Here is a 25,665-nt window from a genome sequence, read left to right on the forward strand (position 1 = left end):
ACATTGAAACATGTCTATAAGCCGCAGGTGCCTACCGGTACATTGAAACATGTCTATAAGCCGCAGGTGCCTACCGGTACATTGAAACATGTCTATAAGCCGCAGGTGCCTACCGGTACATTGAAACATGTCTATAAGCCGCAGGTGCCTACCGGTACATTGAAACATGTCTATAAGCCGCAGGTGCCTACCGGTACATTGAAACATGTCTATAAGCCGCAGGTGCCTACCGGTACATTGAAACATGTCTATAAGCCGCAGGTGCCTACCGGTACATTGAAACATGTCTATAAGCCGCAGGTGCCTACCGGTACATTGAAACATGTCTATAAGCCGCAGGTGCCTACCGGTACATTGAAACATGTCTATAAGCCGCAGGTGCCTACCGGTACATTGAAACATGTCTATAAGCCGCAGGTGCCTACCGGTACATTGAAACATGTCTATAAGCCGCAGGTGCCTACCGGTACATTGAAACATGTCTATAAGCCGCAGGTGCCTACCGGTACATTGAAACATGTCTATAAGCCGCAGGTGCCTACCGGTACATTGAAACATGTCTATAAGCCGCAGGTGCCTACCGGTACATTGAAACATGTCTATAAGCCGCAGGTGCCTACCGGTACATTGAAACATGTCTATAAGCCGCAGGTGCCTACCGGTACATTGAAACATGTCTATAAGCCGCAGGTGCCTACCGGTACATTGAAACATGTCTATAAGCCGCAGGTGCCTACCGGTACATTGAAACATGTCTATAAGCCGCAGGTGCCTACCGGTACATTGAAACATGTCTATAAGCCGCAGGTGCCTACCGGTACATTGAAACATGTCTATAAGCCGCAGGTGCCTACCGGTACATTGAAACATGTCTATAAGCCGCAGGTGCCTACCGGTACATTGAAACATGTCTATAAGCCGCAGGTGCCTACCGGTACATTGAAACATGTCTATAAGCCGCAGGTGCCTACCGGTACATTGAAACATGTCTATAAGCCGCAGGTGCCTACCGGTACATTGAAACATGTCTATAAGCCGCAGGTGCCTACCGGTACATTGAAACATGTCTATAAGCCGCAGGTGCCTACCGGTACATTGAAACATGTCTATAAGCCGCAGGTGCCTACCGGTACATTGAAACATGTCTATAAGCCGCAGGTGCCTACCGGTACATTGAAACATGTCTATAAGCCGCAGGTGCCTACCGGTACATTGAAACATGTCTATAAGCCGCAGGTGCCTACCGGTACATTGAAACATGTCTATAAGCCGCAGGTGCCTACCGGTACATTGAAACATGTCTATAAGCCGCAGGTGCCTACCGGTACATTGAAACATGTCTATAAGCCGCAGGTGCCTACCGGTACATTGAAACATGTCTATAAGCCGCAGGTGCCTACCGGTACATTGAAACATGTCTATAAGCCGCAGGTGCCTACCGGTACATTGAAACATGTCTATAAGCCGCAGGTGCCTACCGGTACATTGAAACATGTCTATAAGCCGCAGGTGCCTACCGGTACATTGAAACATGTCTATAAGCCGCAGGTGCCTACCGGTACATTGAAACATGTCTATAAGCCGCAGGTGCCTACCGGTACATTGAAACATGTCTATAAGCCGCAGGTGCCTACCGGTACATTGAAACATGTCTATAAGCCGCAGGTGCCTACCGGTACATTGAAACATGTCTATAAGCCGCAGGTGCCTACCGGTACATTGAAACATGTCTATAAGCCGCAGGTGCCTACCGGTACATTGAAACATGTCTATAAGCCGCAGGTGCCTACCGGTACATTGAAACATGTCTATAAGCCGCAGGTGCCTACCGGTACATTGAAACATGTCTATAAGCCGCAGGTGCCTACCGGTACATTGAAACATGTCTATAAGCCGCAGGTGCCTACCGGTACATTGAAACATGTCTATAAGCCGCAGGTGCCTACCGGTACATTGAAACATGTCTATAAGCCGCAGGTGCCTACCGGTACATTGAAACATGTCTATAAGCCGCAGGTGCCTACCGGTACATTGAAACATGTCTATAAGCCGCAGGTGCCTACCGGTACATTGAAACATGTCTATAAGCCGCAGGTGCCTACCGGTACATTGAAACATGTCTATAAGCCGCAGGTGCCTACCGGTACATTGAAACATGTCTATAAGCCGCAGGTGCCTACCGGTACATTGAAACATGTCTATAAGCCGCAGGTGCCTACCGGTACATTGAAACATGTCTATAAGCCGCAGGTGCCTACCGGTACATTGAAACATGTCTATAAGCCGCAGGTGCCTACCGGTACATTGAAACATGTCTATAAGCCGCAGGTGCCTACCGGTACATTGAAACATGTCTATAAGCCGCAGGTGCCTACCGGTACATTGAAACATGTCTATAAGCCGCAGGTGCCTACCGGTACATTGAAACATGTCTATAAGCCGCAGGTGCCTACCGGTACATTGAAACATGTCTATAAGCCGCAGGTGCCTACCGGTACATTGAAACATGTCTATAAGCCGCAGGTGCCTACCGGTACATTGAAACATGTCTATAAGCCGCAGGTGCCTACCGGTACATTGAAACATGTCTATAAGCCGCAGGTGCCTACCGGTACATTGAAACATGTCTATAAGCCGCAGGTGCCTACCGGTACATTGAAACATGTCTATAAGCCGCAGGTGCCTACCGGTACATTGAAACATGTCTATAAGCCGCAGGTGCCTACCGGTACATTGAAACATGTCTATAAGCCGCAGGTGCCTACCGGTACATTGAAACATGTCTATAAGCCGCAGGTGCCTACCGGTACATTGAAACATGTCTATAAGCCGCAGGTGCCTACCGGTACATTGAAACATGTCTATAAGCCGCAGGTGCCTACCGGTACATTGAAACATGTCTATAAGCCGCAGGTGCCTACCGGTACATTGAAACATGTCTATAAGCCGCAGGTGCCTACCGGTACATTGAAACATGTCTATAAGCCGCAGGTGCCTACCGGTACATTGAAACATGTCTATAAGCCGCAGGTGCCTACCGGTACATTGAAACATGTCTATAAGCCGCAGGTGCCTACCGGTACATTGAAACATGTCTATAAGCCGCAGGTGCCTACCGGTACATTGAAACATGTCTATAAGCCGCAGGTGCCTACCGGTACATTGAAACATGTCTATAAGCCGCAGGTGCCTACCGGTACATTGAAACATGTCTATAAGCCGCAGGTGCCTACCGGTACATTGAAACATGTCTATAAGCCGCAGGTGCCTACCGGTACATTGAAACATGTCTATAAGCCGCAGGTGCCTACCGGTACATTGAAACATGTCTATAAGCCGCAGGTGCCTACCGGTACATTGAAACATGTCTATAAGCCGCAGGTGCCTACCGGTACATTGAAACATGTCTATAAGCCGCAGGTGCCTACCGGTACATTGAAACATGTCTATAAGCCGCAGGTGCCTACCGGTACATTGAAACATGTCTATAAGCCGCAGGTGCCTACCGGTACATTGAAACATGTCTATAAGCCGCAGGTGCCTACCGGTACATTGAAACATGTCTATAAGCCGCAGGTGCCTACCGGTACATTGAAACATGTCTATAAGCCGCAGGTGCCTACCGGTACATTGAAACATGTCTATAAGCCGCAGGTGCCTACCGGTACATTGAAACATGTCTATAAGCCGCAGGTGCCTACCGGTACATTGAAACATGTCTATAAGCCGCAGGTGCCTACCGGTACATTGAAACATGTCTATAAGCCGCAGGTGCCTACCGGTACATTGAAACATGTCTATAAGCCGCAGGTGCCTACCGGTACATTGAAACATGTCTATAAGCCGCAGGTGCCTACCGGTACATTGAAACATGTCTATAAGCCGCAGGTGCCTACCGGTACATTGAAACATGTCTATAAGCCGCAGGTGCCTACCGGTACATTGAAACATGTCTATAAGCCGCAGGTGCCTACCGGTACATTGAAACATGTCTATAAGCCGCAGGTGCCTACCGGTACATTGAAACATGTCTATAAGCCGCAGGTGCCTACCGGTACATTGAAACATGTCTATAAGCCGCAGGTGCCTACCGGTACATTGAAACATGTCTATAAGCCGCAGGTGCCTACCGGTACATTGAAACATGTCTATAAGCCGCAGGTGCCTACCGGTACATTGAAACATGTCTATAAGCCGCAGGTGCCTACCGGTACATTGAAACATGTCTATAAGCCGCAGGTGCCTACCGGTACATTGAAACATGTCTATAAGCCGCAGGTGCCTACCGGTACATTGAAACATGTCTATAAGCCGCAGGTGCCTACCGGTACATTGAAACATGTCTATAAGCCGCAGGTGCCTACCGGTACATTGAAACATGTCTATAAGCCGCAGGTGCCTACCGGTACATTGAAACATGTCTATAAGCCGCAGGTGCCTACCGGTACATTGAAACATGTCTATAAGCCGCAGGTGCCTACCGGTACATTGAAACATGTCTATAAGCCGCAGGTGCCTACCGGTACATTGAAACATGTCTATAAGCCGCAGGTGCCTACCGGTACATTGAAACATGTCTATAAGCCGCAGGTGCCTACCGGTACATTGAAACATGTCTATAAGCCGCAGGTGCCTACCGGTACATTGAAACATGTCTATAAGCCGCAGGTGCCTACCGGTACATTGAAACATGTCTATAAGCCGCAGGTGCCTACCGGTACATTGAAACATGTCTATAAGCCGCAGGTGCCTACCGGTACATTGAAACATGTCTATAAGCCGCAGGTGCCTACCGGTACATTGAAACATGTCTATAAGCCGCAGGTGCCTACCGGTACATTGAAACATGTCTATAAGCCGCAGGTGCCTACCGGTACATTGAAACATGTCTATAAGCCGCAGGTGCCTACCGGTACATTGAAACATGTCTATAAGCCGCAGGTGCCTACCGGTACATTGAAACATGTCTATAAGCCGCAGGTGCCTACCGGTACATTGAAACATGTCTATAAGCCGCAGGTGCCTACCGGTACATTGAAACATGTCTATAAGCCGCAGGTGCCTACCGGTACATTGAAACAAATGAACTTGATCACTATCTTCCTCCTCCTGTGCACTGAAACCACTGAAGTCATCTCCTTCGGTGTCGGTGTTGAATAGCCTCAGAATTGCTTCATCCGATGTTGGATCGTTTTCATTGTCACTCTCGTCACTTTCATCCGGAGGCAAATACCCCACTGAGCTCATGCTGCCCCTTCAACACGCAGCAGTCCAGCCTTTTGAAACCCGTTGACGATAGTGGATTTTTTGACAATGCTCCACGCTGTCAGGACCCACTGGCAGACTTGACCATAAGTTGCTCTCCGCATGCGGCCCATTTTAGTGAAGGATTTCTCCCCACTTGTCATCCAAGCCTCCCACTGAACACGGAGCGCCACCTTAAATGCACGATTTACACTGATGTCGAGTGGCTGCAAATACTTTGGGCCATCTGCTTTTCTTCCCTCTGAAAGCTTTTGTTGTCTTTTTGCACTGAGTCAGTTCCTCACGCTGCTGTTTCCAAAGTCTTATCATTGACTCATTAAGGCCAAGCTCCCATGCAGCAGCTCTATTTCCTTTTCCAACAGCCAGATCGATCGCCTTCAACTTGAAAGCTGCATCATAAGCATTTCGCCGTGTCTTTGCCATGATGAGGGTGACAAAATTACTACCGTAATCAGAATGATGGGAAGTTTGAGCGCGCTTGATTTACGTCACATTGTGTGACGGTGCTCAGTTTTTTTGGGCGGCATGAATCTTGTGAAAGCGGGAAAAATCCATAAATTAGCCGTGTCATTGTATAAACCGCGAGGTTCAAAGCGTGGGAATAAAGTAGCGGCTTATAGTCCGGAAATTACTGTAGTCGACTCGTGATTCCTTGCTGTAGAACATTGGCCACAGCATGAGTTCTGTAGGACTGAAGGCCATTAGTGACCGTGTTTGCTTGGGGTCCTTAATTATATACATTGCTTTTCTGTGGCAGTGGTTAGTGTAAATGTCCTCCTATAGCAGCTCTGTCTATCTTAACAATCCTCTAAGGCCTGGGGGTCATGTATGTGGTTTAGGTTGCCTGCCATGCAGTAATCCACCCGGTCCACGATGAAACTATATAAAAGGTCTCAAGTCAAATGGTCTGGAACAGACATTAGCAGCTAAATATTTAAGACGTGTGCATGCTAATGGTAAATTGTCTGGCACAGGACACAAAGTCGGTGACCTTTTTTTAGCGATAGCCTAATTGGAGCTGTAGCTTTTCTGTGTATTACGGTACGAGGAAATGGGTATTATGGTGTCGAGATTGCTCCTATAAACAGATTAAGGCCAGATGTGGGGGGGGGGGGGGGGGGGGGGTGGGGTGGGGGGGGGGGGGGGGGGTGTAAAGGCTGTGACTGGTGCGTTTGGTGATCCCGTACTGTTGCTGGCCAATACACTGCAACTAATTATTGGCACCATGTCATAATATGGCTGAAGGCGATAAGATGTATTGTACAGATAAGACTGCATCTGAGCTGCTAGTATTTGCCCCCAATAAAGTTGGTTTTTGATCGCTGACTAAGCAAGAATCGCATACTTGTTTTAGGTCACTCTACTATCACACCACTGCCAATTATAAAAGCATTGCAGACATGGCAATAAGCTTTGCCCAGTAATTGGTTATATGACCGGTCTGTTGGTGTGTAGCAATTTTAAGGGGGGACAACCACAGCAGGGTTTGAGCCAGTCACTACCAACTGTGCCAATTAGGGCCAGATCTCTTGGTAGTGTACTTCCATACAAGGAGGTGTCGTTATCTAAGTGAAGACATGGTTTGTAACTGCTGCTGTAACGATTGGCAGTGGGGATCAGACGTGGACTGTTGCGCGAAGCATAGTTCCAGGAGGGAGAGGATATGGCGAGAGGAAGGCTCCCCGATGTGGAACTGACCATCTGGGGTTGGATTGCAGCTTGACACCTGGTGGTCCCATCCACAGCCCTGGGCTGCAACTCTCATCGAGGTCCTTGCCAGCCTGAACTGTGCGTGTCAAATCAAATGTTATTTGTCACACGCTTCATAAATAACAGGTGTTGACTAAAAGTGTAATGTTTACTTATGGGCCCTTCAGAACAATGCAGAGACTATATTTTAGAAATCAAGGAATAAGCGCACACTGACTGATAACTTGGTTATATAAACTGGGTACCAAGTCGCTGTACAGGGGTAGGAGGTAATTGAGATGTAATTGTAACAACATATAGGAACTCAAGTCCTTTTTGTTCACCTGACCTAGAATTCCTCACAATCAAATGCCGACCGTATTATCTCCTGAGAGAATTCTCTTCGGTTATTGCCACAGCCGTGTATGCCAACACCACGACTTCCCTCAAGTAACTTGACTGGGCTTTATGAAAACTGGAAACCATATATCCTGAAGCTGCAGTTAATGTCGCTGAGAATGCCGAAGTTCTATCGACTAGCACTCGCGCTGGAAAAACACGACCATTGTTACGCTAACTTCCATGATGCATACAAGGCCTCCGCCCTCCTTTTGGCAAATCTGACCACGGCTCCATTTTGCTCCTCCCTTCCTATAGGCAGAAGCACGGATACTTCCTGTTTTGAGTTGAGGTCTATTCAACGCTGGTCTGACCAATTGGAAACCATGCTTCAAGATTGTTTTGATCACGCGTACTGGGATATGTTCCGGGTAGCCTCTGAGAATAACATGGACGAATACGCTCATTCGGTGACTGCGTTTATCAGGAAGTGTATAGGAGATGTTGTACCCACTGTGACTATTAAAACCTACCCTAACCAGAAACAGTGGATAGATGGCAGCATTCGCAAAACTGAAAGCGTGAACCACTGCATTTAACCATGGCAAGGCGACTGGGAATATGGACGAATACAAACAGAGTAGTTATTATCCTCCAAGGCAATCAAACAGGCAAAATGTCACTATAGAGACAAAGTGGAGTTGCAATTCAAGCGACTCAGACAAGATACAACATTGTGTACTACATAACCTCTTACGTTTCTTTTCAATTTCTCGCATGGAATAACCTTCCTTTCTCAGAACAAGAATAGACTGACGAGTTTCAGAAGAAAGTTCATTGTTTCTGGCCATTTTGAGCCTGTAATCGAACCCATAAATGCTGACGCTCCAGATACTCAACTAGTCTAAAGAAGGCCAGTTGTATTGCTTATTTTAATCAGCATAACAGTTCAGCTGTGCTAACATAATCGCAAAAGTGTTTTCTAATGATAAATAAGCCTTTTTAAAAATGATAGACTTGGATTAGCTAACACAATGTGCCATTGAAATACAGAAGTGATGGTTGCTGATATTGGGCCTCTACGCCTATGTAGATATTCCATTTAAAATCATCAGTTTCCAGCTACAATCATTTACAACATTAACAATGTCTACACTGTATTTCTGATCAATTTGATGTTATAACTGTATTATGGCTTGGGGGTAGAAGGTGGGTGGGGCGGTTGTATGTTAGTCAGTGTGTCACGATCTAAACTCAGGTTAAGATGATGACAGATCAATGACCTCTAGTCTGTTTTCAGTCATCTATTGATTTCTGTTAATGTTCACATATGTAGCATTGCATATGAATGTAACCTATAGATATACTGATGTCTTAGTTGGTGGACTCAGTCGATAATGTTGGTTTAGCAGTCTGTTTTATGGCTATAGGCAGTAACATTTGAATGTGACAATGGTGGAGAGATCGCTCTTGTTGACCAAAGTCTCATGTTATCCAGTCATATTAGGGCTGGGACTTGCCAGAGACCTCACGATACGATATTATCACGATACGTAGTTGCTGAGATATGTAGTGCGATTTTTCACGATTCTATATGTATTTGTTGCTCACTATATGCCTGCTGCAGAGGGACAAAGGGAATGCTGAAAACACGTTGCCTCACTATTTAACCCTGTGAGACCCAAGCATAGATTCAAATGAAGGGGGAAAAAAAACATATTACTCGCCAGAAATACTTGTAATAAGCCTCTTACAAATTTCAAAATGTAAGTTATTTTAAGACAATCTGATGAAGTGTTGCAAAAATGCAACATTGAGCTTCAATGGTAAAAAAATAAATAAATGAAGGATGGTGAAATTGATATTAAAATCACATAAATGGATCAAAAGCATATACAGTGCCTTGCGAAAGTATTCGGCCCCCTTGAACTTTGCGACCTTTTGCCACATTTCAGGCTTCAAACATAAAGATATAAAACTATTTTTTTTGTGAAGAATCAACAACAAGTGGGACACGATCATGAAGTGGAATGACATTTATTGGATATTTCAAACTTTTTTTAACAAATCAAAAACTGAAAAATTGGGCGTGCAAAATTATTCAGCCCTCTTAAGTTAATACTTTGTAGCGCCACCTTTTGCTGCGATTACAGCTGTAAGTCGCTTGGGGTATGTCTATCAGTTTTGCACATCGAGAGACTGACATTTTTTCCCATTCCTCCTTGCAAAACAGCTCGAGCTCAGTGAAGTTGGATGGAGAGCATTTGTGAACAGCAGTTTTCAGTTCTTTCCACAGATTCTCGATTGGATTCAGGTCTGGACTTTGACTTGGCCATTCTAACAACTGGATATGTTTATTTTCGAACCATTCCATTGTAGATTTTGCTTTATGTTTTGGATCATTGTCTTGTTGGAAGACAAATCTCCGTCCCAGTCTCAGGTCTTTTGCAGACTCCATCAGGTTTTCTTCCAGAATGGTCCTGTATTTGGCTCCATCCATCTTCCCATCAATTTGAACCATCTTCCCTGTCCCTGCTGAAGAAAAGCAGGCCCAAACCATGATGCTGCCACCACCATGTTTGACAGTGGGGATGGTGTGTTCATGGTGATGAGCTGTGTTGCTTTTACGCCAAACATAACGTTTTGCATTGTTGCCAAAAAGTTCCATTTTGGTTTCATCTGACCAGAGCACCTTCTTCCACATGTTTGGTGTGTCTCCCAGGTGGCTAGTGGCAAACTTTAAGCAACACTTTTTATGGATATCTTTAAGAAATGGCTTTCTTCTTGCCACTCTTCCATAAAGGCCAGATTTGTGCAATATACGACTGATTGTTGTCCTATGGACAGAGTCTCCCACCTCAGCTGTAGATCTCTGCAGTTCATCCAGAGTGATCATGGGCCTCTTGGCTGCATCTCTGATCAGTCTTCTCCTTGTATGAGCTGAAAGTTTAGAGGGACGGCCAGGTCTTGGTAGATTTGCAGTGGTCTGATACTCCTTCCATTTCAATATTATCACTTGCACAGTGCTCCTTGGGATGTTTAAAGCTTGGGAAATCTTTTTGTATCCAAATCCGGCTTTAAACTTCTTCACAACAGTATCTCGGACCTGCCTGGTGTGTTCCTTGTTCTTCATGATGCTCTCTGCGCTTTTAACTGACCTCTGAGACTATCACAGTGCAGGTGCATTTATACGGAGACTTGATTACACACAGGTGGATTGTATTTATCATCATTAGTCATTTAGGTCAACATTGGATCATTCAGAGATCCTCACTGAACTTCTGGAGAGAGTTTGCTGCACTGAAAGTAAAGGGGCTGAATAATTTTGCACGCCCAATTTTTCAGTTTTTGATTTGTTAAAGTTTGAAATATCCAATAAATGTCGTTTCACTTCATGATTGTGTCCCACTTGTTGTTGATTCTTCACAAAAAATACAGTTTTATCTTTATGTTTGAAGCCTGAAATGTGGCAAAAGGTCGCAAAGTTCAAGGGGGCCGAATACTTTCTCAAGGCACTGTACATGTGATATAAAATATTGTCTAATGGTGTATACATTTGAATTGAAGTCATATTTAATCTGAAATAGCCAAATTGATAAATTTCACCAATCCAAATGTTAGTATTTTATTCAATCAAAAAAAAGTTTAAGGATAAACTATTTTGCGTTTTCTATGTAGAGAGAACATCTAACACATTTTTAGTAATATTTGGTTGGCCTTCTGGCTTAATTTGAAGAGAACCTTACTACTTACCATAAAATGAATGTTCTCTTAAACCACAATTATATCTTTTTTATTTATTTTTATATCTGACATTTTAATGTGACAAGTTCTGTAAGTAATTGGTTGTCCATATTTGGAAGGGAAACAATCCAACTTGTCTATCAATATATGATCTTGACCCAATGTCTGTTTGGCAACCCTTTAAGGCTTTTTGTAGTGTTTTTGCTACACTTACGAAACTAACTCTGGCTCGAATTTTTCTTTTTTTTGCAAAGTTGGGTCTCACAAGGAGCTGCAGAACAAGTTATATGATGACAAATACTGGAGTTTTGGTTCAGGTACGACTAACTTACGCTAGCTAACGCTACCTACAGTAAACACAATTGAGTCATCAATATCATCTAAAATATTACTAACTTTTGGGGTTTTTTGTTAGCTAAGTCATATGGTGTGACATGATATAGGCAGGTGTTGGTGTTTCAGATGGGGAGTTAAACGACTCATGACTTAAGTTGTGAAAGTAGGCAGAGGTAGGTGTCTGATGACGATGCCTTCAAACTGCAGGCCTTTTTGCTCAAATCAGGTTTGGAATACTGACTGTCCGAACAGCAAGTGACCAAATCGGCGCTGTTTGTGGGTTCAGACAGCAGTCATTTGCTGACGTGGCTATTCTAGACGGGTGAGTGCTCAGTGGTGTAGGCTGATTGGCGCTCGTGCTTCCTGTCACTCAGAAGTTATGTAGCAAGCAAAAGGTATTTTTGGTTTAAAATTTATTATTATTATTATTATTAGGGTCCCAATTAGCTGTTGCAAAAGCAGTAGCTACTCTTCCTGGGGTCCACATGAAACAATACAGAACATGAACATACTTAAAACATATTTTAAAGGCACACTTAGCCTACATATCAAGCGGTGTGTAAGATGACTATGCAAACAATGTTGGAATTTTCAACATGTTTCTTATGAAGATAAGTGATGCTGTCAGTCTGTGCTTTTGTGTGCTCATTTGTTTTTCAACAGAACAGTGACCCAAAACACACCTCCAGCCTTTTTTTTAACGGCTATTTGGCCAAGAAGGAGCGTGATTGGACCACAGAGTTGGACCACAGTGAAGGAAACCCTGTTTTTGCTTTGTCATTTATGGGCTATTGTGTGTAGATTGAGGGGGGGGCAATTTAATACATTTTAGATTAAGGCTGGAATGTAAAAAGTGGAACAAGTCAAGGCCTGAGTACTTTCTGAAGGCACTGTGTATGCTGTATATTTGAGTTCAGGACTTTTATCTTGATCACCGTTGATTTTATATAGGTTTTTCATTGTCATTTTTAAAATGAATAAGCCAGTGAACTGAGAACAGTTGATTTGTGAGGTTGGACTGATGCTCAGTCTCCGAGCTCATAGTGGTGTGGTTGTGTCCGCACGTGTATGCCCCTTGTGTTAATTTAACTCGGCGCGTGTGTTTTTAATCCGCTGTTTTGACAAAATGCAGACTTTAAGCTATGCCAGTCAAGTTATGAGGGGATGCACTCGTTTGTGGCACAAAACTGTTTGGGAACAAGGGAGTGGAATGAAATGATCCTGGTAAAAGAAGGCGAGACTGGATGTGTGGTTCTAGCTCTCTCCCTAAGCTTAACGACTGTCTATCCAAATAAGAGGGCAGAGAGCCTTTGTCCAAACACAAAATATTTTTCCATTGAGGACGCGCAGTGTTTTCTCTCATTAATGTGCATTTCCTCTCCTTCAACGGCGCATTTGTTTACTTGCTTACTGTAGCAAGTATTTTGCATTGACACTCTCTCCTCTGTCCTTATCCTCTTTGTCTCTTTTCTATCCTTTCCCTCTTTTCGTGGATTGTTTGTGTGCTGTTCAGAGGGTGACTAGGCAAGACAAAAGATTGCAGTACTTTTGAACAAGGTGTGGTTCTAGTTGCCAGGTGCACCGGTTTGAGTGTGTCAAGAACTATAGCGCTGCAAAGTTGTTTTTCCCCGTGTGTATCAAGAATGGTCCACCACCCAAAGGACATCCAGCCAACTTGACAACTGTGGGAAGCACTGGAGTCAACATGGACCGGCATCCCTGTGGAATGCTTTTGACACCTTGGAGTCCATGCCCTGACGATTCTGAGTGCAGAAGGGGGTGCAACTCAATATTAGGAAGTTGTTCTTCATGTTTAGGACACTCAGTTTGTGTGTGTATGTATGTGTAGAGATATATATATATATATATATATATATATATATATATCTCTCTCTCTCTCTCTGCAGGAGACTGGTGTGCCTCTGAATGTGTCTATCCGTCTGCAGCTCAACCTGTACATGAAGAAGGTGTCGGGTATCACGTAAGGACCCCCCCCCAACCCAGCACTCCCCACATGATGACAACTCCTTATCCCTGACCTTTAACCCCAAAGGCCAAAAAGCTGAAGGATCCCATTCAATCTGGGAGTTTCAGTTCTTTATGTAGGATGTGTTTTTGTGCATCTCTGTGAGTGACTGTTTTGTCTGTTGCAGGGAAACAGGGAAGATCTCGGAGGTTGTGATGCCCATGATCTGGTTTGAGGAGGTGAGTGGTGATTAGACTATTACTGGGTTCGTTTACCCCCTAACCTGCTCTATACCTCTACCCTCCCCCCAACACTCTCCAAACCTAACCAACACACTCTGTCTCTCACCCATTCCGCTAGATCAGCGTTTCTTAATCCTGGTCCTGGGAACCCAAAGGGGTACACCTTTGTTTTTGTAATATCACTGCCAACCTGATACCACTAATCAACTCACCAAAGACCAGGATTAAGCATCACCGCCCTAACGTGTGTCTAGCCCTTTTTAACACCCTCATAACCCTGTCCGCTCATCAGATTTGTGTTCCCTGTGTTTCTCTGTCTCTCTCTCTCGTGTAGAATGGCTATATGGACGGTGCCATCGTGAAAACGTTCCACACCAACCTGGTGCTATTGCCAATGGTGATGGTGTACATGCAGTACTGTTTCCTAGGCCTGGGCCTGGCCACTGTTCTGGGAGCTGTACTACTACACTACAGCGGGAAGGTAAGACCTCTACAGCACATGGTCACCGCTCGCTGACTGTGTGGATGGGAACGTTTTGCGTGGCGTGTTGGATGGGAGAGCGAGAGTGTTTGTGTTCACAAACGGAATGTGCTGCAAGTTCGTTGTGAGAGGGGAGAGACATGAGTCATTCTTTAGTTTGCATGGGTACTAGGTACTGTGACTCTTGCACAGTCCTGAGCAGCCCTCTGTTACCCACCAGAGAACAGGCTCTTCCCACAGCCTCGGCTAACAAACCAACACACTGGCGCCCCCCTTTCTAACTACCAGAAAGGGTGCTGTGAGGTCTCCCCCATCTCCCTCTGAGTAGCTGTAGATTGTGATTTATACAGTACAGTGGTGCCACTTCGGGGGACACACACACACAGTGCCACCTCCACCGCCTCACTTTCGTTAGACTAATCACGGGAGAGATTTCCTTAACACACTCATCCAAAGGTACATGTTGTATTTTACATGGCTGACTCTATACGTTAGCCAGTTAATTTGATCAACGCATGAACGGGAGCTCTCAAGCCAATGCTAACTAGAGTTGTTGTGACGACTGGAAGTCTATGGGTATATGCTAGCATGCTAGATTAGCTCAATGACGACGTCTATGGGTGTATGCTAGCATGCTAGATTAGCTCAATGACGACGTCTATGGGTGTATGTGCTAGCATGCTAGATTAGCTCAATGACGACGTCTATGGGTGTATGTACTAGCATGCTAGATTAGCTCAATGACGACGTCTATGGGTGTATGTACTAGCATGCTAGATTAGCTCAATGACGATGTCTATGGGTGTATGTACTAGCAGATGCCCTCAGACGTCCAATCCTTGTGCTAACGCCAGTTAGCATTGGCTCGCGAAAGTACCTTATCAAACTTCATACTGGACACAGAGACACAGAAATGGTCTCCACGAGTTCATCAGACTCTGGGGAAGTAGACTAAGGGCCTCATTGCCAAGATTCTTAAAAGGAAACTTCAGATTAAGTATGGGGTTATTTGGTGTGTCAGGTCTACGCACATTTCAAGGTTATTTTAGTTTTTGAACGACACTGCTCCCCAGGGACCATAGAGACTACCCATACGTACAGTGTATGGTTATGGCTTGTACACAGGCATTTCAGGTCACGTGGTTATGACTAGTGTGGCGTGAACGGTTTTCTTTCTTGCAGGTGTTGTTGAAAAAAGATCCGTCTACAGTGATAGAGAACCACGGGGTTGGTTTACACATTAAACTGTTCCCAATCACTCCAGAAAATATGCCTCTGTCAATCAGGAGAATGTGATGGCAATATGAATGTACAATTAAATACCCTGACAGCTTCTGATCAGCTTTGATTTGATTATAAGGACCCATCCGTAGGGAGGGGAAGGCCAACTTTGGTCCTTGGGGGCTGCTCCCCCGTGTGCAGGCTTTTGCTCCAGCCAAGCGCTTGCACACTAGTGTTCATGGTCTTCGATCTTTAGTAAAGTTATGTTGGAGATTGAAGACGGTGAGTACTGTTGTGTTAGCTGAGCCAGGTGTGTGTGGAAGCTGGGTTGTCGCAAAAGGGCTGCACACGCTGGCCTTCCTGGACCGGAGTTTTCCTGATCGGGGGGGGAGAAAATGCGTATAACGTGTCAGTTTCAGCCTGATTTGGGTTACTGTACGAAGTTGATTTGATCAGAGGAATATGGAATCTGATCATCCCTTCTCAACTGGGTCAGGTGTCAATCAATCCAAATGGCACAATTGATTTGTCAAGACTGTCTGAGGTGCGTCATTAACAAATTGCATGAGCCCTGTATGCCACACCTTTTAAATCCGTCTTTCTCAGTTTTGAATCTGCACACACACACACTGCAACAATTAAAACACACACTGCATGAACACACATTCAGCCCGTGATTAAATGACCCAATGGCTGAGTGACTAAATACTGCACTTCCTGTCTGTCAGTCAAATCAACCACCTGACAGCCAATCAGGTTGGTCAATGATTTCCTGTAGCTGCTTCTGACTGGCTCATTAGTAAAGGTCTGGCTGTCTTTTAGGCAACGGTTAAAGACCCAGTAAACGGCACAGATGGACACATTTATCATGAATGACACAGGTAGGTTTCAGGCCGACATACACACTCACCCCTTTCCTGTACATTGTGTTTGCACCTTTTGTTTTCTACAGGTCACACACGAACACAAACTGAGGGCTCACACGAAGCATCACGCTCACCCATATTTAATGTACAAACATCACTATCATTTAAAATCGACTTTTCTTATCCACTGCTGTTGTGCCATGTTTCATACGACCCAGTGGTCTGCCCATGTTTGTGTTTTTAAGTGTCCAGTCAATCTGAGCATGGTTTGAGCCAGAACTCCCGACAGGCCATAGTTAATGTTCTCTTGCAGCAGACCCTCTGGTTGAAGACTGCTGTTATACAATTAGGATCAATGTTTTGGAGTTTAAATGATGTTAACAGAATGTGGATTACAGGCGACGTTCTGTAGTCAAACGGGTGTATTCATTACGGAAACAGTTTGCTTCCATTTGGTTCTTAAAAGGTAAACAACTCTACAAGAGTTTCTATTGAACAAATTCGGGTAGGTTCCTCCATTTTTGTTCCGGTTGTTTCAGTTGTTTCAGTTTTAAGAAACTGTTTACAACAGAATCAGTGGAATGAATACACCCAATGTAAATTGAACTGAAAAGTATCTGAGAATTTCTGTTTGGTACGAGGCATTGTTTATGGGCCTTTTGTAGTGAAAAGGTGTTGGTGCGTGAGTTTGATAGATCATTAAGAAGTTTACTCTATGCCCACCACAGGAGGCTGGTGAGTGGAGGACAGCTCATAATAATAAGAATAAGAATAATAACTGGGATGAAGTGAATTGTATCAAATGCAAGGAAACCTTGTCTACCATTCCAGCTATTTATTATGAGCCTGTTCTTCCAATTTTAAGGTGCTGCCAGCTGCCTGTGATGCACAAATTAACTCAATGAAATGATAGTGGTGTCAGCTGCCTAGTTCGGCTCCAAAACAGACTTGATCCTCACTACGTTGACGGTGTTGTGCTTCTAACATCCGTTCTCTTATACCCTCGCCTCTGACTTCTCCCATCCCGTTTCTTTCTCTTGACAGATCATAAAATGTGAGAGGACTGTCATACCGGACGCCAGCGTGAGCACTTCATCCAGCGAGCAAACCCCTCTAATACAGGACCACGTGGACTAACACGCATGTAGGGGGCGAGCTGCCTAGCCCAGTTCTGCAGGACACTCTGTGCATGTGTCCTCTCTCTCTCTGTGCATCATCTCTCTCTCTCTCTCTCTCTCTCTCTCTCTCTCTCAGCTATAAACTCTCTCACCTGGTCCTGCATCTGCTCCGGGAAACTTTGGAGACCTTCATTCTGTTCAGTACTCACCGGTCAACAGGGAAGGGCAGGACCACCCCGGTTGGTTCTGCTCTCTGGTGGTGTCCCATCCAATCCTCCAATGAGGATCCACTATTGGAATACATCCCCGCATCCTCAGTCGTTGTTATGTGAATCCTTCCTTCGTCTCTTTGTCCTTCCAGTTCCTCCGATGTTTTAACAACTTAGTATCATGTGTTTTTACTATTCCTGAAATGCCATAGGAAACCACACCACTAGATCTGTATTGTTCTGCTTTCCTCTCCTCTGGTGTGTGTAGAAGTTGCCTGTATGCACAGACCTAGGATCAGATAATCCTACCCTTAGCCTTTTAGGGGAAGAAATGGAAAAGTGACCCAAAATCGGCACCTAAAAGCAACATTCTACAATATCTCACCAGACCAACGAATCAAAAAGTGAACTTGTTTCTGGGGTAAATTCCAGTCAATTCAGGAAGTAGACTGAATTTCCAACTATCTTCCATGCTTTTCAATTAGGGAAACTGGAATTTGGTTAACTTTCTGACTTGACTGGCATTTAAATGGGATTTACCCCCCAACTCGGGGACAAAGGCTTACCCACTCAGGCTGCTCCAAAAACACATGACTTGTCGGTGTTCCACATGGGATATCATTTGTCTTTTTACCTAAGCACAGTACTTGACTTGGGCAGGAGCTCACTGGAACTGAGTACCGGCAACTCAAATGTTCTTCTGCTTGAATTCCTGCACCTCCCATTGACTATTAACTCCAAAGTATTAAGGAGTTCTTGCACTTAAATACAAACTGTACCAGCACCCAAAATGAGTACCGGAAAGTCAAACACTTGCCTAAACATGTCTACACCATCAGATAGAATTCATAGCAAACCGAAGGAAGGGTGTGTGAAAACAAAAGGGATATATATTTACATTACATTCTATTTGGCAGATGTCCTTGAGTGTCCTAAAAGGCATCTTACATAAAATCTGGTGCTGTACATAGGCCTAAATGAAATAGATTTTATGTAATGAATTTGAATGAATTATTTACCGGGGAAATCAAAAAAGAAACTGTCAGCTTACCAATTTCAAAAATAATGGAAGGGTTCTTGCATGTGTCACTTCACACTGATACCATGTGCAGTAAACCGTAGCAATAGCTGTGTAGGCTAGGCTAGACTGTGTAGGATACTCACCGTGAGCCAGCGGGAACTCACTAGCCAACAACGCTCACTGTTTACAATTTTTTTTTTTTTAAGATACCATTTCTAAAAGAGGATGTTGGAGCATATGCCATGTTATTTGATCTTAGTGATTTCACCATGAAGGGCCTCCTGTCCCCCTCCTTTTTACTCACGGATCTAATTTAAGGGCCTTTTAAGACATTTTCAGTAAATTTATTAAGCGCTTACAATTTTGTTTTCATTCAACACTTCATTTTTTTTTTTTTGAAATGATGAAATGCTCTTCTCCACTTCGACTCATGGACATCAATCAGTCCAGTGAAAAAGTTATTTAAAAGAATGCTCCGATGTGCCTCGTTAATAATAGGCTATTGTCTTACCCGTGTTAATAGCCTAGCGTGAGACTAATTTTGAAATAGAATCCCTTCTATGTTATTTATAAGGGTAGGCCTACGTGGATAAAACTGGAGCTGTTATTTATAAATGAAAATAGGCAAATGCATGAAACAGTCAAAGCAGTATTTCCAGTCAATGATTTTTAGGAATTGAATTGGAAACAGAACTGTGCCCTGTTTCTCTGCCCATGCATTATAGTTAGGCCCTATAGGCTATCGGTAATTTAATTGTTCATCAGATACTTCATATACAATTAATATTCTCACCCATTACGTTATTGTCAATTTAATCTAGTCTTTATGCTAACTATATGTAAAATTACTTTTGATATGGTTTAGGTGTAGTTTGGTTGGGCCATCGGCTGCACAGACCTGATGGGCAGGGGGGGAATGACATCCTCTTAATATCAACTAGAATTGAGGTTATAAGCATTGCGATTCTAACAACGATCACGTGTTGGACTTATTTAGGACAGGGGTGACAGCTTTAAAAAAAAAATTTAAAAAAATTAAATGGCAGAGTAATTGGAGAAAGTGAATTTCCAGTCAATTACTCTTTTGGCTCTTCTAGTGTTAAAGGGTTACGTTTGTGTCCGCCTAGTCTATAGTCTCCTGGTTGCTGATCCAGAGAAGTTGCCAAGCCTGTTGTGATTATTACTGCTATATCAGTGCGTTTTATGTTCTAGTCTCACTCTAATAATTATAGCTCTACGGTTTATTATGTGTAGTAGGTCTGTTTTTTTTGCCCACCTAAATTTTAGCAGGCCCCGCCGTGAATGGACTTCTGCCTATGCCACTGCCTCGACCCCATTTTTTTTTTTGTTTTTTTGCAATGTTAGGAATAACGCCTCATTCAGAGTAAATTAGTTGACCTAGAAATGTCCCTCTACTGATGGCATAGGCACCAATAATGACTGACTGTTTTACTACACCGAAGTGCCTTTTCAATTGGAAACTTCTCCTTTGCCCAAGCCCAAATTGACTCCTAAACCCTTGCCACTCCATGTAGATTGGAGAGGATTGGATAGCTCTGGTAGATCTGGTAGCTCTGGTAGCTCCACCTTGCCCTCTCTGGATTTTCACCATACAGCAAATGCTCATGGGCGTCCAAGGCTAGGGGTCAGGGGTCAATTTGGAATTGGGCCGTTTATGGTGTGTCCTGTGTGTTGTGGCCATAGACCAGGGGTGCTCAAACTTTTGGGCTTGGTGGGCCGAAATATAATCTAAGTTGTGGGCCACGGGCTGAACGTATAAGTATTTATTAAAATAAAATACATTTTTAAAAAAGGATAGCTTTTTAGTAAGCATAAAACAAAATCACACTTCAAAACATTGTAGCCATATAACTTGAAACCCAACTACATTCTGATTACCACCTCACAGGCAAGACAATTTAGTGTGTCCCCTCCCCCAGGGGCCATTTTACAAATGTTGCCATGACTTATGCCATGTTCATCTGAGTGCGTGACTAAGTAAACAATCAGTGGGAGGCCCCTGGTGGTTAGGGCCCCTGCGCACATGCCCAGTTGGTAGTTTGGTGATGATTAGTCTTCTACAAGGTTTAGGTAGTCTAGCCAGCTATCTTATCTAGCAATAACAAAAATATGTTCCCTGACATGGGCTACATTACCATGAGAGGACAAACCAAATGTTGTTGGCCCTGCCATAGACCATACTGTACACAGTAATAATTCTGTGATTGAATGTAAAGAGCGTAGTACCTAAAAATGCTTGTGTCCAAACTGTCTACGTCTCAAATGGCACCCTATTCCCTATATAATACACTACCTTTGGCCAGAGTGCACTATTAGGGAGCCATTTGGGATGTATGTATTGGGCAATAGGGTGTCTTTTGGGACACATATTGGGGAATAGGGTGTCTTTTGGGATGCATATATTGGGAATAGGGTGCGTTTCGGGAGGCACACAAGGGTCTGGATGCATTTCACTGTGTGCTTTTTGACAACGCAGGATCTTTCAATGAGAGAACACAACAGCTGTTGTGAGATTTGTGAATTTGCACCATCGTACTCCTTTAAGTGGCGAGGATAACTTTGTAAATAAATGTGCCATGAATTGGCGTACATTACTTCCACTGCTGGGTTGGTCTCCTGTGGTATTTTACATCGGGTGTGTGTGCTTGTGTGAAGACGTAAACATACTTTTATACTGGTTTATAACACAAAGACCTGTTCATACTTGAAGTGCAATATAACCCATGATGCTTCAATGTGTGTGTTTGCGCTGTACGCATGTTTGTATGCATACATTGTGAAACTGTATGCATAATTGTGTGCTTTATTTATAATGTATACAAAGACATTGCATTACACACACACACACACACACACACAGAGTGAATGTTAGTGTGTGTCTCGGGGTGGTGTGGGAAGTGTTTGACATTCATGGAAATGACTCCAGTGGTCAACAGAATGAAGGTGATGACAATCACAATGGTTACTATGCCAACAATCAGGAATGAGCCACCATTTCACTTTCCCCCCCCCCCCCCCCCCCCCCCCCCCCCCCCTCCAGCTTTGGCTGTAAACACACCAGAGAAAGAGAGGGTGAGAACGAGAAGGGTAAAACATGCACTGTAGTCTATGGCATGTGCTGAACTGCCAAGATCCCACTGTTTGGATAGTCCCTATAGATGCTCAAACTATCAACGACAACTTGATATGCAACAACTTTGGAAAGGAAAGAGAGAGGAGGAAGGAGCATAGAGAGTAAGAGAGAGTGGGTTTGGGATATTTCGACATCTTCCTGATTCTTCAGTCCTCTCCTATAGTCCCAGGGCCACCCATAGAAATAGAATGAAGCGAAAGGATGTCTCCATTCAAGATGATAATGGCATATTGGGTGGACTGGCAGCCATTGTGAGTGTAACTATGCCAGGAAGTAAAAGCAGGAAGTGTACCCTTCATTATGTGCTGTGATTTATTGACCCAATGAAATCACAAAAAGCACTTTACTTTGCATGAGCCAAATCAGTTGCCATATTTTGAATGAGCATTCTACATTACCATGACAATCCAGCATCAGTTGATAGAACGAAACACCATGGGAATTATTGCATCACCCAACCAGGCAGCCATTGCGAGTTTACCATTCAAATTGCCAGGGTTAGAGCTTCCAAGCCCGTTCTCTATGTTGCCACCAACCAAACGTGTTGTTCAGTGACCCTGGAAACAAAACTGTAACATGTCAACAACGTTATGTAGATAATGTTATGAATATGAACACTGTGTGGTTCAACTACACTATATATATACAAACGTATGTGGACACCCCTTCAAATAAGTGGATTCGGCTATTTCAGCCACACCTGTAAAATCAAGCATGCAACCATGCAATCTCCATAGACAAACATTGGCAGTAGAACGGCCTTACTGAAGAGCTTAATGACTTTCAACGTGGCACCGGCATAGGATGCCACCTTTCCAGTCAGTTTGTAAAATTTCTGCCCTGCTAGAGTTGCGCCGGTCAATTGTAAGTGCTGTTATTGTGAAGTAGAAAGATCTAGGAGCAAAAAGGCTCAGCTGCGAAGTGGTAGGCCACACAAGCTCACAGAACTGCACTGCCAAAAAAATGGCTGTCCTCAGTTTCTACACTCACTGCCGAGTTCCAAACTGCCTCTGGAAGCAACGTCAGCACACTAATTGTTCGTAGGGAGCTTCATGAAATGGCTTTCCATGGCCGAGCAGCCGCAGACAAGCCTAAGATCACCATGTGCAAGGCCAAGCATCGGCTAGAATGGCGTAAAGCTCACTGCCATTGGACTCTAGAGCAGTGGAAAAGCATTCTCTGTGTGTGATGAATCACGCTTCACCATCTGGCAATCCGACGGATAAATCTGGGTTTGGCGGATGCCAGGAGAATGCCAACTGTAAAGTTTGGTGGAGGAGGAATAATGGTCTGGTGCTGTTTTTCATGGTTCGGGCTCGTTAGTTCCAGTGAAGGGTAATCTGTGCTTCCAACTATGTGGCAACAGTTTGGGCTAGGACCTTTCCTGTTTCAGCATGACAATGCCCCCTTGCTCAAAGCGAGGTCCATACAGAAATGGTTTGTCGAGATCAGTGTGGATACATTTGACTAGCCTGCACAGAGCCCTGACCTAAACCCCATCGAACAACTTTGGGATGAATTGGAATGCCAACTGTGAGCCAGGCCTAATCGCCCAATATCAGTGCCTGACCTCACTAATGTTCCAACAACTAGTGGAAAGCCTTCCCTAAAGCCTCCACTCCGCAGACCTACTCCATATTAAAGCCCATGATTTTGAAATGAGAATTTTGACAATCAGGTGTGCACGTACTTATGGTCATGTAGTGTAAATTGTGAGTTTGAGTTTAGTTTACTAGAATCACAGCAGCTACTCTTCCTGGGGTCCACATAAAACGAACAAATACATGACAAAGTACAGAACAGTAATAGACATAGGACATGAAATACAATTATCATAATAATAATCAAAAACATGTTTTAAAAATAAGAAAAAAATAGTTAAATATTGGAAAGACACAACAAAAATACCACTGTACTTATACACTAGTCACACGAGTAACTATTCATGTTCGTCCTTGCATAAATTCAAGCAGCACGTTACCAGTCCTTCACTGATCCAGATTAACCCTGAAATTAGGTCATATGTTTTAACCATGGAGTGGTTTTCTCAGTTAACATAAGACATTTTGCCAGACATACAGTGCCTTGCGAAAGTATTCGGCCCCCTTGAACTTTGCGACCTTTTGCCACATTTCAGGCTTCAAACATAAAGATATAAAACTGTATTTTTTTGTGAAGAATCAACAACAAGTGGGACACAATCATGAAGTGGAATGACATTTATTGGATATTTCAAACTTTTTTAACAAAAAAAAAATTGGGCGTGCAAAATTATTCAGCCCCCTTAAGTTAATACTTTGTAGCGCCACCTTTTGCTGCGATTACAGCTGTAAGTCGCTTGGGGTATGTCTCTATCAGTTTTGCACATCGAGAGGCTGAAATTTTTTCCCATTCCTCCTTGCAAAACAGCTCGAGCTCAGTGAGGTTGGATGGAGAGCATTTGTGAACAGCAGTTTTCAGTTCTTTCCACAGATTCTCGATTGGATTCAGGTCTGGACTTTGACTTGGCCATTCTAACACCTGGATATGTTTATTTTTAAACCATTCCATTGTAGATTTTGCTTTATGTTTTGGATCATTGTCTTGTTGGAAGACAAATCTCCGTCCCAGTCTCAGGTCTTTTGCAGACTCCATCAGGTTTTCTTCCAAAATGGTCCTGTATTTGGCTCCATCCATCTTCCCATCAATTTGAACCATCTTCCCTGTCCCTGCTGAAGAAAAGCAGGCCCAAACCATGATGCTGCCACCACCATGTTTGACAGTGGGGATGGTGTGTTCAGCTGTGTTGCTTTTACGCCAAACATAACGTTTTGCATTGTTGCCAAAAAGTTCAATTTTGGTTTCATCTGACCAGAGCACCTTCTTCCACATGTTTGGTGTGTCTCCCAGGTGGCTTGTGGCAAACTTTAAACAACACTTTTTATGGATATCTTTAAGAAATGGCTTTCTTCTTGCCACTCTTCCATAAAGGCCATATTTGTGCAATATACGACTGATTGTTGTCCTATGGACAGAGTCTCCCACCTCAGCTGTAGATCTCTGCAGTTCATCCAGAGTGATCATGGGCCTCTTGGCTGCATCTCTGATCAGTCTTCTCCTTGTATGAGCTGAAAGTTTAGAGGGACGGCCAGGTCTTGGTAGATTTGCAGTGGTCTGATACTCCTTCCATTTCAATATTATCGCTTGCACAGTGCTCCTTGGGATGTTTAAAGCTTGGGAAATCTTTTTGTATCCAAATCCGGCTTTAAACTTCTTCACAACAGTATCTCGGACCTGCCTGGTGTGTTCCTTGTTCTTCATGATGCTCTCTGCGCTTTTAACGGACCTCTGAGACTATCACAGTGCAGGTGCATTTATACGGAGACTTGATTACACACAGGTGGATTGTATTTATCATCATTAGTCATTTAGGTCAACATTGGATCATTCAGAGATCCTCACTGAACTTCTGGAGAGGGTTTGCTGCACTGAAAGTAAAGGGGCTGAATAATTTTGCACGCCCAATTTTTCAGTTTTTGATTTGTTAAAAAAGTTTGAAATATCCAATAAATGTCGTTCCACTTCATGATTGTGTCCCACTTGTTGTTGATTCTTCACAAAAAATACAGTTTTATATCTTTATGTTTGAAGCCTGAAATGTGGCAAAAGGTCGCAAAGTTCAAGGGGGCCGAATACTTTCGCAAGGCACTGTATTTAGCCTACAAGGGCCACCATTGTGTTTGCCTGCTATCCAAACTAAAGACAGCAATTTGCTAGCTAACAACAGCTCTCAAAACATTCAAGGTCCAGAAAGCTACTTAAACCGCTCTTCTGGCATCTGAGGGAAAAAAATGCTTTTAGCACCTTTCAACAGCTTCCTGCGCTATGATTTAGAAATGTTACCTTTTGATTTATAACACTTAATTCATCTGCAACTTGTACAATTTTTAAACCACACAGTGTTCATATTCATTCAAGTATCTACGTAATGATGTTGAAACTTTGCAATGCCTTTTCTGAAGCATTTATTGGTGG

At 43.8% G+C, this 25,665-nt stretch overlaps 1 protein-coding gene across 7 annotated transcripts in view; it reads left to right on the forward strand.

The window, feature by feature from the left end:
* Window positions 1-21,118, forward strand: part of LOC100136324 (scavenger receptor class B member 1) — a 35,999-nt gene extending 14,881 nt beyond the window's left edge. Inside the window, exons 9-15 of one of the 7 annotated variants that reach the window (XR_005040341.1) lie at window positions 13,281-13,354; window positions 13,527-13,578; window positions 13,916-14,062; window positions 15,245-15,289; window positions 16,106-16,164; window positions 17,194-17,293; window positions 17,404-21,118. Coding sequence is in view for 6 of the 7 variants with exons in the window: in XM_021590606.2 (XP_021446281.2) it covers window positions 13,281-13,354; window positions 13,527-13,578; window positions 13,916-14,062; window positions 15,245-15,358 (387 nt within the window). In the remaining variant the exon portion in view is untranslated. The other 6 variants (XM_021590607.2, XM_036967255.1, XM_021590609.2 and 3 more) reach the window with 6 other exon arrangements.
* Window positions 21,119-25,665: the final 4,547 nt, after the last annotated feature.

The sequence above is a fragment of the Oncorhynchus mykiss genome, chromosome Y, assembly GCF_013265735.2.
Source record: "Oncorhynchus mykiss isolate Arlee chromosome Y, USDA_OmykA_1.1, whole genome shotgun sequence".
Taxonomy (NCBI): Eukaryota; Metazoa; Chordata; class Actinopteri; order Salmoniformes; family Salmonidae; genus Oncorhynchus; species Oncorhynchus mykiss.